General features: G+C 49.6%; 2 protein-coding genes across 2 annotated transcripts; one reads left to right on the top strand and one right to left on the bottom strand.

The window, feature by feature from the left end:
• The first annotated feature begins 295 nt into the window (after window positions 1–295).
• LOC119269944 (gibberellin 20 oxidase 2-like) lies at window positions 296–4,256 on the top strand. Its single transcript, XM_037551892.1, has 3 exons — window positions 296–1,000; window positions 1,156–1,480; window positions 3,649–4,256. The coding sequence occupies exons 1-3, from the start codon at window positions 345–347 to the stop codon at window positions 3,937–3,939; spliced, it is 1,272 nt and encodes a 423-aa protein (XP_037407789.1). The 5' UTR covers window positions 296–344; the 3' UTR covers window positions 3,940–4,256.
• Window positions 4,257–5,833: 1,577 nt separating this feature from the next.
• LOC119269943 (probable methyltransferase PMT24) lies at window positions 5,834–11,178 on the bottom strand. The gene is made up of 9 exons (XM_037551891.1): window positions 10,980–11,178; window positions 9,342–10,478; window positions 9,097–9,246; window positions 8,582–8,852; window positions 8,368–8,478; window positions 7,714–7,888; window positions 7,359–7,631; window positions 7,001–7,195; window positions 5,834–6,346 (listed from the first exon to the last, which is right to left on the bottom strand). Exons 2-9 carry the CDS (start codon window positions 10,374–10,376, stop codon window positions 6,130–6,132), a joined length of 2,427 nt encoding a protein of 808 aa, XP_037407788.1. The 5' UTR covers window positions 10,377–10,478; window positions 10,980–11,178; the 3' UTR covers window positions 5,834–6,129.
• Window positions 11,179–12,224: the final 1,046 nt, after the last annotated feature.

Below are 12,224 nucleotides of genomic sequence, written 5' to 3'. Positions count from 1 at the left end.
CGTAGGCCTTTCCTTGGTAGTAAGTCGCTAGGTAGATGTAGCAAAGCACTTATTTATCCTAATCACCATCCAGTTGTGATCTCATGAATCTCAACGTATGATCGGACGGTGATGGATAGTCCAGTGTAGGGATCAGACCCGCAAAAGCTTTTATCCCATTCTCTTCGTGGTGGATTGGTGGTATGCACCTTCTTGTCTCTTGTATCCTGGGCCCGCTTCGCCTCCCTCCAAATATATTCCTCCTCCACTTTCTTCTCCCTCACTCCCCCGATTACAAATAGCCCACCATGCCAGACAGCTCTCCCGCACACTCACTCGCAGCTAGCTCACACGCCTCTCATCTCATGGTGCTCCAGACCGCTCAGCAAGAACCATCCCTCACGCGTCCGCCTCACTGCAGCGCCGCCAGCGCGCGCTCGCCTGCGGCCATGGACACCAGCCCTGCAACTCCCCTGCTCCTCCAGCCTCCCGCTCCCAGCATTGACCCGTTCGCCGCCAAGGCGGCCGTCAACAAGAACGGCGGCGCGGCCACCGCGGTGTACGACCTCCGGAGGGAGCCGAAGATCCCCGCCCCGTTCGTGTGGCCCCACGCCGAGGTGCGCCCCACCACGGCCGAGGAGCTGGCCGTGCCGGTGGTGGACGTGGGCGTGCTGCGCAATGGCGACGCCGCAGGGCTCCGCCGCGCCGTGGCGCAGGTGGCCGCGGCGTGCGCCACGCACGGGTTCTTCCAGGTGTCCGGGCACGGCGTGGACGACGCCCTGGCGCGCGCGGCGCTGGACGGCGCGAGCGGCTTCTTCGGGCTGCCGCTGGCCGAGAAGCAGCGCGCGCGGCGCGTCCCGGGGACCGTGTCCGGGTACACGAGCGCGCACGCGGACCGGTTCGCCTCCAAGCTCCCCTGGAAGGAGACCCTCTCCTTCGGCTTCCACGACCGCGCCGGCGCCGCGCCCGTCGTGGTGGACTACTTCACCAGCACCCTCGGGCCGGACTACGAGCCAATGGGGTAATATATCCACCCTATCCGGCCAGCACGAATCCATCCCCGCCACTGCATTTTTCTTTTTGTTTCCGCGCGATCCTACGTTCGATCGGCGCCCACGTACGAGTACTTGAAGCCGCCGTACTACGTGGTGAGTAGTGACAAGAGAACACGTGCAGGAGGGTGTACCAGGAGTACTGCGAGAAGATGAAGGAGCTGTCGCTGAGGATCATGGAGCTGCTGGAGCTGGGCCTGGGGGTGGAGAAGCGCGGGTACTACCGGGACTTCTTCGCGGACAGCAGCTCCATCATGCGGTGCAACTACTACCCGCCGTGCCCGGAGCCGGAGCGCACGCTGGGGACGGGCCCGCACTGCGACCCCACGGCGCTCACCATCCTGCTGCAGGACGACGTGGGCGGGCTGGAGGTCCTCGTCGACGGCGACTGGCGGCCCGTCCGCCCCGTCCCCGGCGCCATGGTCATCAACATCGGCGACACCTTCATGGTAATTGCTACTGCTGCTCGTATCAGGCGTTGCTTTCGCTCACTAATGGGGGGGTATACAGTAGTCAACTACCCGTGCTCTGTTCCGCTGTGCTCTGCTTCCTAACGAGCGAACCGGCCCATAAAAACTGCCTCGCTGTTCCGGAACAAAGAGAGAGGGACCGTGGGAGCCTACTGACATGACGTGATTGCACTCTGCTTCCTAACAAGCGAGCCGCTGGTAGGCCTATCACCGTAAAGCTTCTGACATGACGTACGTGATTTATTTTCTTTCTCAGCGCCAATCAACGCTCATTATTAGATTCTAAGACTCGACAGCTTGAATTAACATGCACTAGTTGGTACTAATCTATCCCATAACATAAGACGTTTTTGCAAGCAATGTTTTCTTTTGCGGGTATGCAAGCAATCTTAGCTTGCAAAAATATCTTACTATATACTATTATGGGACGAAGGGAGTAGTAGTTACGCCGAACTGACATACTTCATCCATTTCTTTTTAGTTTGTATATAAAATTTGCCTGGTCTATTTTATAGGAAAAAATATCAACATTTGTAACATGAAGTCAATATTATTAGAGGCATCATGAAGTTATTTTTTGTACTTTAGGTGTTGTAGATGTCGGAATTTTTGTAATGTAAACTACTCCCTCCGTTCCTAAGTATAAGTCGTTGGGGGGTAATATGTCAAACTTGGTGTAGTTTGGTTTCACACAAATTTATACCACTATATAATGTACGAATAACTTTAAATAACAACCGTTAGATGAAGCCAAACCGACCATAGAGAGGTGGCAAATCCTTGTGTTGCTGACCGTTGGATCTTCTCATTACCTCACCGGATTTTGCCATGTGTACTGTCTAGAAGAATCTATGGATGAGCATACGCTATATGGACATTTTGCACAGAATTTTAAAGCACACTTCTACTTTATTATAGCCTCTTGCATACTCAAGACTCTCCTAACTTCTGTTTTATCCAAACTGTCATTCGTTTTTACTTCGTATTTCAAGCCTATGTACGTTCATAAATCTTATTTTATCTTTGTGGATAGAACATTAGCTTTGAGATAGCCAAAAAAGACACCTAGACAAAACACACACGACGTGATTTTTGCATCTTATACGTCATGCATATGGCTAACAATTCCATTCCTCTGCTATAACTAATACACCAACATGTCTATCTTTAGTTGTAATTTGACTAAGCAAGCCCTCACATGCTATGCACGTATAACTTACTAGTAGTATATGTGGGTAAAAAGAAACGGAGAGAGTAGCGGTCCTCATCATCATCATCCCTTCCTTCCTAGGACGATGCCTGAAGGAACCTGTTATTAGGGAGTAGTGGTAATCGCCATCACTTTAGACTCGTCAATTCTACCGATGAAGACGTGGTAGTACATGGATCAGCGTATCCATTTCTAGTGGTCTGCGAAAGTAGGGTTTTATTCCATCTATCTATCCGTCCGTCCAAAAAAGGGTGCGAGCACTAGGTGCGGAGCCAATCAGAGCGCGGGAAAAGATAGGGGATAGCAAGCCATGTAGGCCTGGTGGTTTTGTACAGTAGCGGCGGTGACGGTGAGGTGGCGGCGCTTTCGGTGGCGGGCCAACCCAGGTGCATGCGCGCGCGCGCGCTCTGAATCTGCTCCTACGCCCATGGCAAGGGCCGGATGCTGCCGCCGGGCTTTCCTGCCCTGGTGTTTGGCCCGTCGGCGGTCGGCCTCGGCCAGCTGATCTAGATACGGCGCGGTACAAGGTTTCCCCACGGCACTGTATCCTGCTGGTTTCGGCGCGTCTCCACTCCGTCTGTCGCTGTTAATTTCCCGCCCCTCCTCGTCGACGGCGACGGCCATGCACGTGCGCCGTGCTCCCGGCCGCCGCCCCGTCGGACGGGCTTCACGTGGGCGCTGCCGCTCGTCGCGTGGTTCACACACGACGCGATCGAGGCCCCTCCCGCCTTCGTAGTCAGTTTTATTTACAGCTCATGTTACACTGCATTTGCTTTTTGGAGCCAGGGACGGCCGCGGCGATGCGTCCTTGTCTCGCGCGTCAATTTTGCTTGCGCCTCGGAAATGATTAGCCGTCGAAACGGAACGGGAAAGCCGACGTACGTTTGAGTGGTCTGACTAACAGTCGGCGCTTTCTTTGTTGTTTGCATGCATGCAGGCGCTGTCGAACGGGCGGTACAAGAGCTGCCTGCACCGGGCGGTGGTGAACCGGCGGCAGGAGCGGCGGTCGCTGGCCTTCTTCCTGTGCCCGCGCGAGGACCGCGTGGTGCGGCCGCCGCCGGGCCTGAGGAGCCCGCGGCGGTACCCGGACTTCACCTGGGCCGACCTCATGCGCTTCACGCAGCGCCACTACCGCGCCGACACGCGCACCCTCGACGCCTTCACCCAGTGGTTCTCCTCCTCCACCTCGCCGCCGCCGCCCGCCCCGGCGGCCCAGCAGGCGGCCTGATCGCCTCGCCTGACCCGATCGATCCACGGGCTGATTCGCCCCGAGGATCGCGACGCGGAATTTTTGTCGGGACCAGCCCACGTGCGCGCGCGCCCCCCTCTCAGGTGCGGTGGGCCCGGGCGGAGTGGTGCCCACGTGGATTTCCGGCCCCACACCACCTTCCATTTTTGGACGCTGGCTCGCGTTCCCTCCTCCTAGCCTTGTTTGTCACGACTCGCCATATGCATGCCCCCTTCTCGCCTCACCTAGTGTACATACCATGGAAATCATGGAATATATATATAATATATATAAACGCATTTCATGCCTTTGCTTTCTGCTTCGTCTTCTTTCGCCTCCAACTTAGAAAACATAAAAGAAATGCCTACCTTCTCTTATCTAAGAAATACTAAGAGATAACCTCTTAGCAACAATGATCTTAGCACATATTTAGAGATTTTTACTCTGTTTCAAAATATATGTCTTTTTTTAAAGATGTTAATATGAACTACATACGATGCAAAATGAATAAACCTACACTCTAAAATACATATACAGTCCATATTGAAATCTATAAAAAAAAACTTATATTTAAGAAGGGAGAGATAACTATTAGATTAGAGACAAGAGCAAGAGATAATTCATTGTACATCATTTTAATCGCGATTTCTAAACTACGTATGTCGCATGGCTAAGATAAAATTGTCTTATCAACCATTGCACACACCCTTACTAGCCGTCGCGGTCAAGCGAACACGAAAGAAATACTAGGGTGGATGGACGCTTGCACGCAAATAGGACCTCCCGAAATTTCCATTCTGGACGGACGCCATCAAGGTTTTGCTTTCATCTCTCTCGCACAAAACGCTGCGGCTTGGTAGTTGGTATCAAGTTGGAGAAGAGAATCGCCGGCTTTTGTTGGGTTGCGCCACGCGGAGGCCACCGTGGAGCATCTCTCCTCTTCCCGTGGCCCGGCTCGGCGTGGTCCCGTTTCTCTCCGTGTCCTGTATGCGGCGGGAAATCGGAGATTGTTTGTATATGGTTCGCGCTTATCTTCGTCGGAGCTGCCATTTTTGGAGCGGAGCGTCGGCGTGCGTGCCGATGCCGTCCAAGGCGAACCCGGCGGGATGGGAATGGGCGCCGTTGTTTGGTTCCGCGGGCGCAATCGCGATCCGAGCGATCTGCTGCTTCGACGGCTTCCGGCCACGCCACGTCCTGAATATCTCGCAGGTGTGTGTATGTAGCTTTCTGTGACAGCCCGGATGGGATGCAGCGCCGCTCGGAGAAGCGACGAGACCCATGCCTTGGCTGAGCGTGCGGCAGCGGCGGAACGAGAAGAAGACGAGAGCAGACCGAAGATGTTAACTGACGAAACTGAAGAAATTGTACAGGCGTGTCTTGTGCGGGGAAGGCCACTGTATCCGACGAGAGTGAGCAATGGCGGCCCCCGCAACCGCAAGTCAGGGAGACCACCAGTGGATCAAATACTGACAGTGGGCCATGGCTGTAAGTGTATGCGAGCTGTAAGATAAATAACCCCAGTTCGTCCAGTCCCCGGCATCCAATGGATCACAAATTTGAAATGAAGGTCCCTGTCTAGGGTGGAGCTTCCTCCTGTCTCATTCTCTTCCTCTAGGGCTCTACTGCTTGCTTGTAATATGGATCTGGAATTTGATAGCAACTAGTAGAACTCTAGAAGCATAAGAGGTGATGTTTCTCTGAATCTCCTGGTAGGATAGTAACAATTTCCTCCCAGTGTTCATGCAGTGCAGGTTTGGCTCTTTCACATCTTTCTTTTTTTACTTTGAGAAGGAGGATTACCCCAGTCCCCAGGCATCTACATCAAGCAATGCACGCAGCCATAAGCTCTTTCTCAGCTGCTCCACTAACAAAGTGACATCACGCAGCCATAGCATTACCAGAAGTGAGGTTTTCCTTAAGAACGGATACCACCCTCAGTGCCGTGGCTCTACCTATCGACTTCCAGTACAGCATTACATTCATTTTACAACAAATGTTGTCCAAGCAAAAGAAAGAATGGAAGGCCGCCCTCACTGGGCGAAAAAACACATACATGATTCTACAGCTGCACAATGCTTTTGCCTTTCTTAGCATCAACAAGAATCATATGCTTATACCTAGGGCCAAAATTCAGTCTAGTGTAATACGTACCCACTAACCGATAACGGTTTATCTTGAATGTATGTTTCACTACATGCTTGCTTCGATCTCCTTGGGCCGCCACGTGGTCTTTTGGACGCAGAGCAGCCCTTCCTTGCCCCTGGCGTAGGTCATGCGCACCTCCCACTGCAGGGACTTCGCCATGCTTTCGAGCTCGCTTATTGTCTCTGCGTCGTCCCTCACGATCAGTTTGCCTTCTGGCCTCAATATCCGGTCAACCTCGGCAAACACTCCCAGCAATTTACATCTGAGAACGAACAAAGCAATTGCATGAGACGATTCAGTTATGCAACACACACAAACATGCTGTTGCTACTTATTTTTAATTATTTTTATGCTGTTGGCACTTATACAAGAACCTTGTAGGACTCAAATACTTGAGGCCCACTCTGATGAATGAATGGAGAAACCCAGGAACAGTATAAAAATAGGAACTGGGTGGCATCTACAGAGTGTTTTTCTTTCGAAAGGGAGATTAAACCCGACAGAGAGGTATTTGGATGCACTGCACGAATATTTCAATAAAAACGTTTCTTGGAGTTTTCAAAAGAATCTTCTCATGAGCTATGAATTGATGTTCGGAATCCTCCAAAAAGTGGAGAAAAGAGAATTTCACCACAGCATGGGCATCATAGCAAAAACTGCTATAGGATACAAATGAGCCCTATTTTTCGCTCAACTATTCGCAGCAGTCAGTTTGGAATCAGTACATTAGTTCAGTAGCACATATACTTGCAGAAGAATATACTAATAACCAGCCAGTAAAAGTAAAGTATTCGGTGGGAAATGCTAGTCCAACGTCAAGCAAATAAATCCTTCTCACTCTTTGTTTAAACCAAAGCTACTTACTCCCTCTGCAAGTATGAAGAAACTGCAATCACTGAGACAATAAAACACTGACCTCTTTTTGAGCTTTGAGAAGAGATGGTCTGCATGTAGGAGGTCATATGTTCTTGGGTAAGTGCTGAAAGATTCGCACCAGTCATGATACATTCCAAACAAGCCACGCTCATAAACAATGGGCAGTGTGTCAGGCGAATCAACTGGCACGATATTCATAACCCAGACTTTTTGGTCCCTCAGTGCTGCAGCAAAACTGCAAAGCAACAAATGTAAAACATTAGCCAAGAGAAATAACTAAAGGGAGGTGTGAATCCATTCTCATTATGAGTGTTCTTGAATGAAACATTTTGTGAAATGAGTGGGATTCGAAATCAAAATGCATCATCGAGAGATCTAAAGCAAGCCATTTTACTTACCCTCCGTATACGGCTCTCATGTCCATGACATTTCTCACTTTAGACCAGTCAATTCCCATGCCATTCACATACGACTTACTTACAACACGTTTCCAGTGTGCATGGTCTGCCTCGAAGTCTTCATTTGCTGGTTTTCCATAAACTCCAACATGAGAACCATCAATCCAGAAGGGAGTCTTCTCAAGCCTTTGAGGCCACATCTCTGGCCATTTTGATCCTCTTACTGATGGACCAATCGGCAATTTGGGTATGCACGCTTGCAAAGGTACATTCCTGCATAACACAAGATTGTTTAAGAAAAGGCATAGTAGTTCAGATATGTAAATATAAGGTAGCAAAAGAGCCTTAACCATACCATGCAGCATCTGCATCGTCAGTTTCCTTGCATAGCGGTGGGCTGTCTTCTGATCTTTTCTCGTAGCAATTGTTGTCCATTGGCTTCTGATATATGGCCATACCAACTTGATTTAATGTATCCTTTGTTTTCTTAACCATTTTCCAGCACATGGACTTTGCCAGAGAAGACATGGCTGAAAAAAGTATGGCACTGAGTGTTAGATCTGGTTCACCTGGATGATAGATGAAAAACTTTGCAGTTGGTTTGTGGCATGATTTTACTATTTTATTAAACAGGTCTAGTCTATTCATGAAGTTGGGCACATCTAGTGCTAACCGATGGTTCGTTGTATTTGTGATAATATAAGCACAACTTGTGCTATCAGCCGTTGTGAAAAAGAACAATTAAAGAGAGTTTATAACACTTGAACTTCTGTTACAAGCAACGTGTGTTTCTCTATATGTGGGTTGTGGTGCAGTGTTCGATAGAAAATCAGGCGTAGCCATTCAGAGGCAGCAACATTTATTTCTGATCACCAAAGCAAGTGAACAGCTATTTGAACTGCTTTAAAGAAACAGAGGAAAATGACGGTTTTGAAACGGTTCATTGATATTGCAGCAACGTTCTGTATAACGGTACGAGTGGTATTGAAAGAGGAGTTCGGTACAATACCATTCCAAATTTCAACATCTTCAGGGAGCTTTTGGTAAACAGGAGTGGCAGACCAGACGAAGTAACCACCAGGACGTAATAGTCGGTTCAATTCCAGCAAAAGCTTGCCACCTGAAAGTAACCATTTGTCGTAAACTGTATTCATACTATATAGTACATAGTACTAGTTAGCAGGAGAAATCGAAAATTAAAACATGCCACCAACAAGACAAACCTTCAATGTGCCAAGGGACCCTGCAGCGAGCACAGTGAATGACATCAAAAACCCTGCTAGGATATGGAAGTCTCTTGGTGCCCATTACAGCTGATATTGCTGGAATTCCCCTCTCGAGCGCAAACTGTACTTGAGCTTCATGCTCGTCTTTTGGAGCAAATGACATGGTAAGCACATCTCTATCAAACATGTAGCCACCAAAGCTAGCAACTCCACAACCAACATCTAGAATCACACGGCTTCGTTTACCCCATGCAATATCAGGTAAAGCCTGCACACGGTAGTTTGATAAGCATGTAAATGCATAGATTTTTGACAAACATAATACAGTAGGTGATAATATCGGTTTCATAGAAAGAACATGCAAATTTCAGCATCACAGTCCTGGAACATGTGCAATCTCCTTCAAGGGAGTGATAGCAACAGTTACCTCGAGACTTAGATATCTGTAAATAGTATTAATCAATTGTTCGTGTGTGGAAGTATGAGTCATAATTGGGGCAATGGTAATAAACCTGCTGAATAGTATCGATGTAGTGGAGTGCGCCATTCTTGAACTGAGTCCCGCCCCCAGGAAACAGAAGATGATCCCCAGAAACTTTAACCCAGTTCTGATGACCCTTGTACTCTGCAAGCTTGGTGTGAGGGACGTTGCTGTACCATACCTGCAAAAACAGTGCATTTCTAATAAGCAAATGGAGAAGTTGATCAACCAAAGATTACTCAGTGTTGTGGAAACATCATGAAAAGACAGAAGTACCTTGTCCCTGCTCTTGGGCCACTCAATGGGGCGCTTATATCCTTCCGGAAGTGGAACAAGGCAGGTCGGAGGCTCCGCAGGGCAATGCCTCTCACGGTGTTCATAATGCTTGGTAGAATGAAGTTTCTTGATAGCCTTCTCATTGTCAAGGCAAGGTATGTAATCTGTCACGGCACTGCTATTACATAATTTCCAGCTATAGGTGATTTCATCACCTGAAGATTTTGATGCTGCTTGAGCTTCCTTCTCATTCTTTGACTCTGCAGCCTGTGTAGGGAATGACCCATTCTCGGTATTCGACTCCTTTAGAAGTTCAGACTGAGCTCCATCAGGAAATACCTCATTAGCTTTTGCAGCTGGTTCCTTCTCTCCACTTTCTTCCACTTTCTCCTCGATTTGAGGCTGCTCAGTTGCATCATCCTCAGACTTTCCTTCTTGATCTTCCTTCTTCTCTGCATCGGATTTTTCAACATCATTGTCAGTGGTGGTCTCCTTATCTTTCCTCTCCTCGCTCTTCTCCTCCTCATCACCAGACTCCCCACCCTCCTTAGCACTCTGTCCTTCTGATTTTCCATTTGCATCATCGAACGAATCCTTACTGTCCTCCTTCTCCTTTGGTGGTTCCTTTTCTTCAGCCATCTCGACAGGCTTCTCCATTGCGTTCTCAGGGAACTTCTCTTCCTCAGGAGCATCCCTGTTACTATGCGACTCATCTGGAACATTGTCATTATTGTCAGTGTCCTCGAATTTTTCCGAGCTAACACTGCCGGATTTCGCCGCCTCGTCGGTTTCACCAAAGCCAACTTCTGCGCGCTGATCCTTGACCTCGGTCTTCTTATTCGATGTTGACACCTCTATCGGCTCCGACTTCTTGTTTGAAGTAGGCTCTACCGGGAAGACGGTGGAGGACGTCATCATCCAGGCGCCGACCATGCAGAGCGCCACAAACACGACGACGGTGGTCGTCGTGCACATCGACGAGGACGGCGACGAGGGCCGCCTGCCGTCCATCTTCGCGCCTCGGCCAAATGCCATCAGTCCCGCTAGCACATGTACAGGACCACCCCCCGCTGCACGCGGCTTGTTTATATCAGAGGTTGCAGAGCGTTGCTGCTTTCTGGCACACACCGCGCGCACCTAGAGCAAATTAAACTACAATCGTTAGAACCCAGAGCAGTAGAAATTTATACTGCTGTACCAACCAAACCACCAGATCTAAAGAAGGAAGCGCCGGATCCGCAGAGCATTACAAAACTCAATAATAAGTCCCAGAAAAGCGTTGTTTCCGTATCTTGTTTCCTACCAAGGCGACGCTTCCCAAGAGGAAAGCCATGAAAAAGGCAAGCAAATCTCCTTCTATCGGCAAGCACGCAAACATAACTACTCCACAAAGCGTGTGCGTTAATGAAGGGAAAATCTGGCAAATCCCCATTCCTGGCCCAAATCGCAATCGGATCTGCGGGCAGAGCTGGCTCCAAGCTGCGTAATCTAATACACTACTAGCGGACGCCATAGCAAAGCGGTGAACTAAACCACTGGCCAATCAGCCGAACGGACGAGCTGGAGCTAGATCCGCTCCGGCGGACGGGGAGAGGAAAAGAGGGGGAGGCGGGCAATGCGGAGGCGGCGGGTTCGTACCTCGCCGGCAGGGGAGCTGGGGTGCGGCGGCTCCGAGCGGATCTCGAGGAGGGGACGAGGGGATCGAGGAGGGGGCGAGCGTGCTTGGATCCGCAGTGTGGCCTCGCCGCGTTATAAAGGCTGGGAACGCCTCCAGCTAGCGTGCGGGAGGGGGAGGAGCGAGGGCAGTGGAGTGTGTCGTGTGTGTGACAGTGCGAGGGCGCGAAGGAGGTGGATGGGGGCAGTGGCAATGGCATTAGGCCGTACGCACGGGTTAAATTAGTGCGAGAATCTTGACTAAAAATGTGGGATTCTCATGGGCTGCCATCTTTTGCAGATTTGCCCTCTCGAGCTCGCATTATTGTGACCTGTATTTTTTTCCAAGAGTACATGCGCACCATAACTTTTTAGAAGGCAGAATTTTAATTACAAGAAGACTATTGTTCGCTGACGAGCGTAGTACGAACACAACATCCAGAAAGGTCCAGGGACAGCTACCAACGACCATACAAAAACTACAGAGCAAACACGCCTGTCCTAACAGATTATAATTAACACCGCGTCTCGACCGACGCGGAGCACCTCTCTCATTGAACTTTGCTTGTTGACGCACCATCCGCCCTAAATGCCTAAGAGAAGGTGGCAAATGAAATGGCAGGACTTGATCAGATCCGAGGAAGCCACCGTATTGGACGCACCGGCTATGGCCGTACATAGCACCACCAAGAATCAAAACAGGACCACGGCGAACATCGAAGGAGAGCAACGAGGAACCAAGCCGTGTCTCCAAACACGTTGCTCCCAATAGAGGAGCGATGTCGGAGACGCCACCATCATGCCTATCCGACCGAATTGAGGCTTTCGTCCAGAGACAACAACCAACTCCATACAGCGAGGGAAATGTTGAATGCACCTCGGCGACGCCTCCAAGGAGGGTGACGACACCCACACGCGCCATCGCGCCGGCCCGGCAAAAGCCATGACCTGTACTTTTATGTACTCACACTCAGAGCAGTTGTGCAAAAACGATTATATCAATCAATCTATCCCATGTTTTTTTCTTTGAAAATGAGTATAACCTAGGGCACACACGATCATATATGTTATTAATTACTCAATCACATTGTTAACAAAACGTCTTATATTTTAAGACAATGGGTGTACTATATTATTTAAATACCAACCAATCAAGTTACGGAAAGAAAAAAAAGCCATGGTTGTCCATATTGAATGTGCCTCACATTGGTATCTTCATGCATAATCCCA

This window comes from Triticum dicoccoides, chromosome 3A (assembly GCF_002162155.2).
Source record: "Triticum dicoccoides isolate Atlit2015 ecotype Zavitan chromosome 3A, WEW_v2.0, whole genome shotgun sequence".
NCBI classification, from domain to species: Eukaryota; Viridiplantae; Streptophyta; class Magnoliopsida; order Poales; family Poaceae; genus Triticum; species Triticum dicoccoides.
This window is presented reverse-complemented; position numbering and strand designations above follow the sequence as displayed.

What these genes read in the sequence shown, in the direction of transcription:
- LOC119269944 (XM_037551892.1), top strand. Translation starts at nt 345, where the DNA reads ATGGTGCTCCAGACCGCTCAGCAAGAACCATCCCTCACGCGTCCGCCT. An exon ending in CCGGACTACGAGCCAATGGG is followed by an intron (nt 1,001 to 1,155) that starts GTAATATATCCA and finishes GAACACGTGCAG; the next exon opens with GAGGGTGTACCAGGAGTACT. An exon ending in ACATCGGCGACACCTTCATG is followed by an intron (nt 1,481 to 3,648) that starts GTAATTGCTACT and finishes GCATGCATGCAG; the next exon opens with GCGCTGTCGAACGGGCGGTA.
- LOC119269943 (XM_037551891.1), bottom strand. Translation starts at nt 10,376, where the DNA reads ATGGCATTTGGCCGAGGCGCGAAGATGGACGGCAGGCGGCCCTCGTCG. An exon ending in AGATGTTGAAATTTGGAATG is followed by an intron (nt 7,889 to 8,367) that starts GTATTGTACCGA and finishes TACTTTTTTCAG; the next exon opens with CCATGTCTTCTCTGGCAAAG. An exon ending in TTCTCAAAGCTCAAAAAGAG is followed by an intron (nt 6,347 to 7,000) that starts GTCAGTGTTTTA and finishes GTTCGTTCTCAG; the next exon opens with ATGTAAATTGCTGGGAGTGT.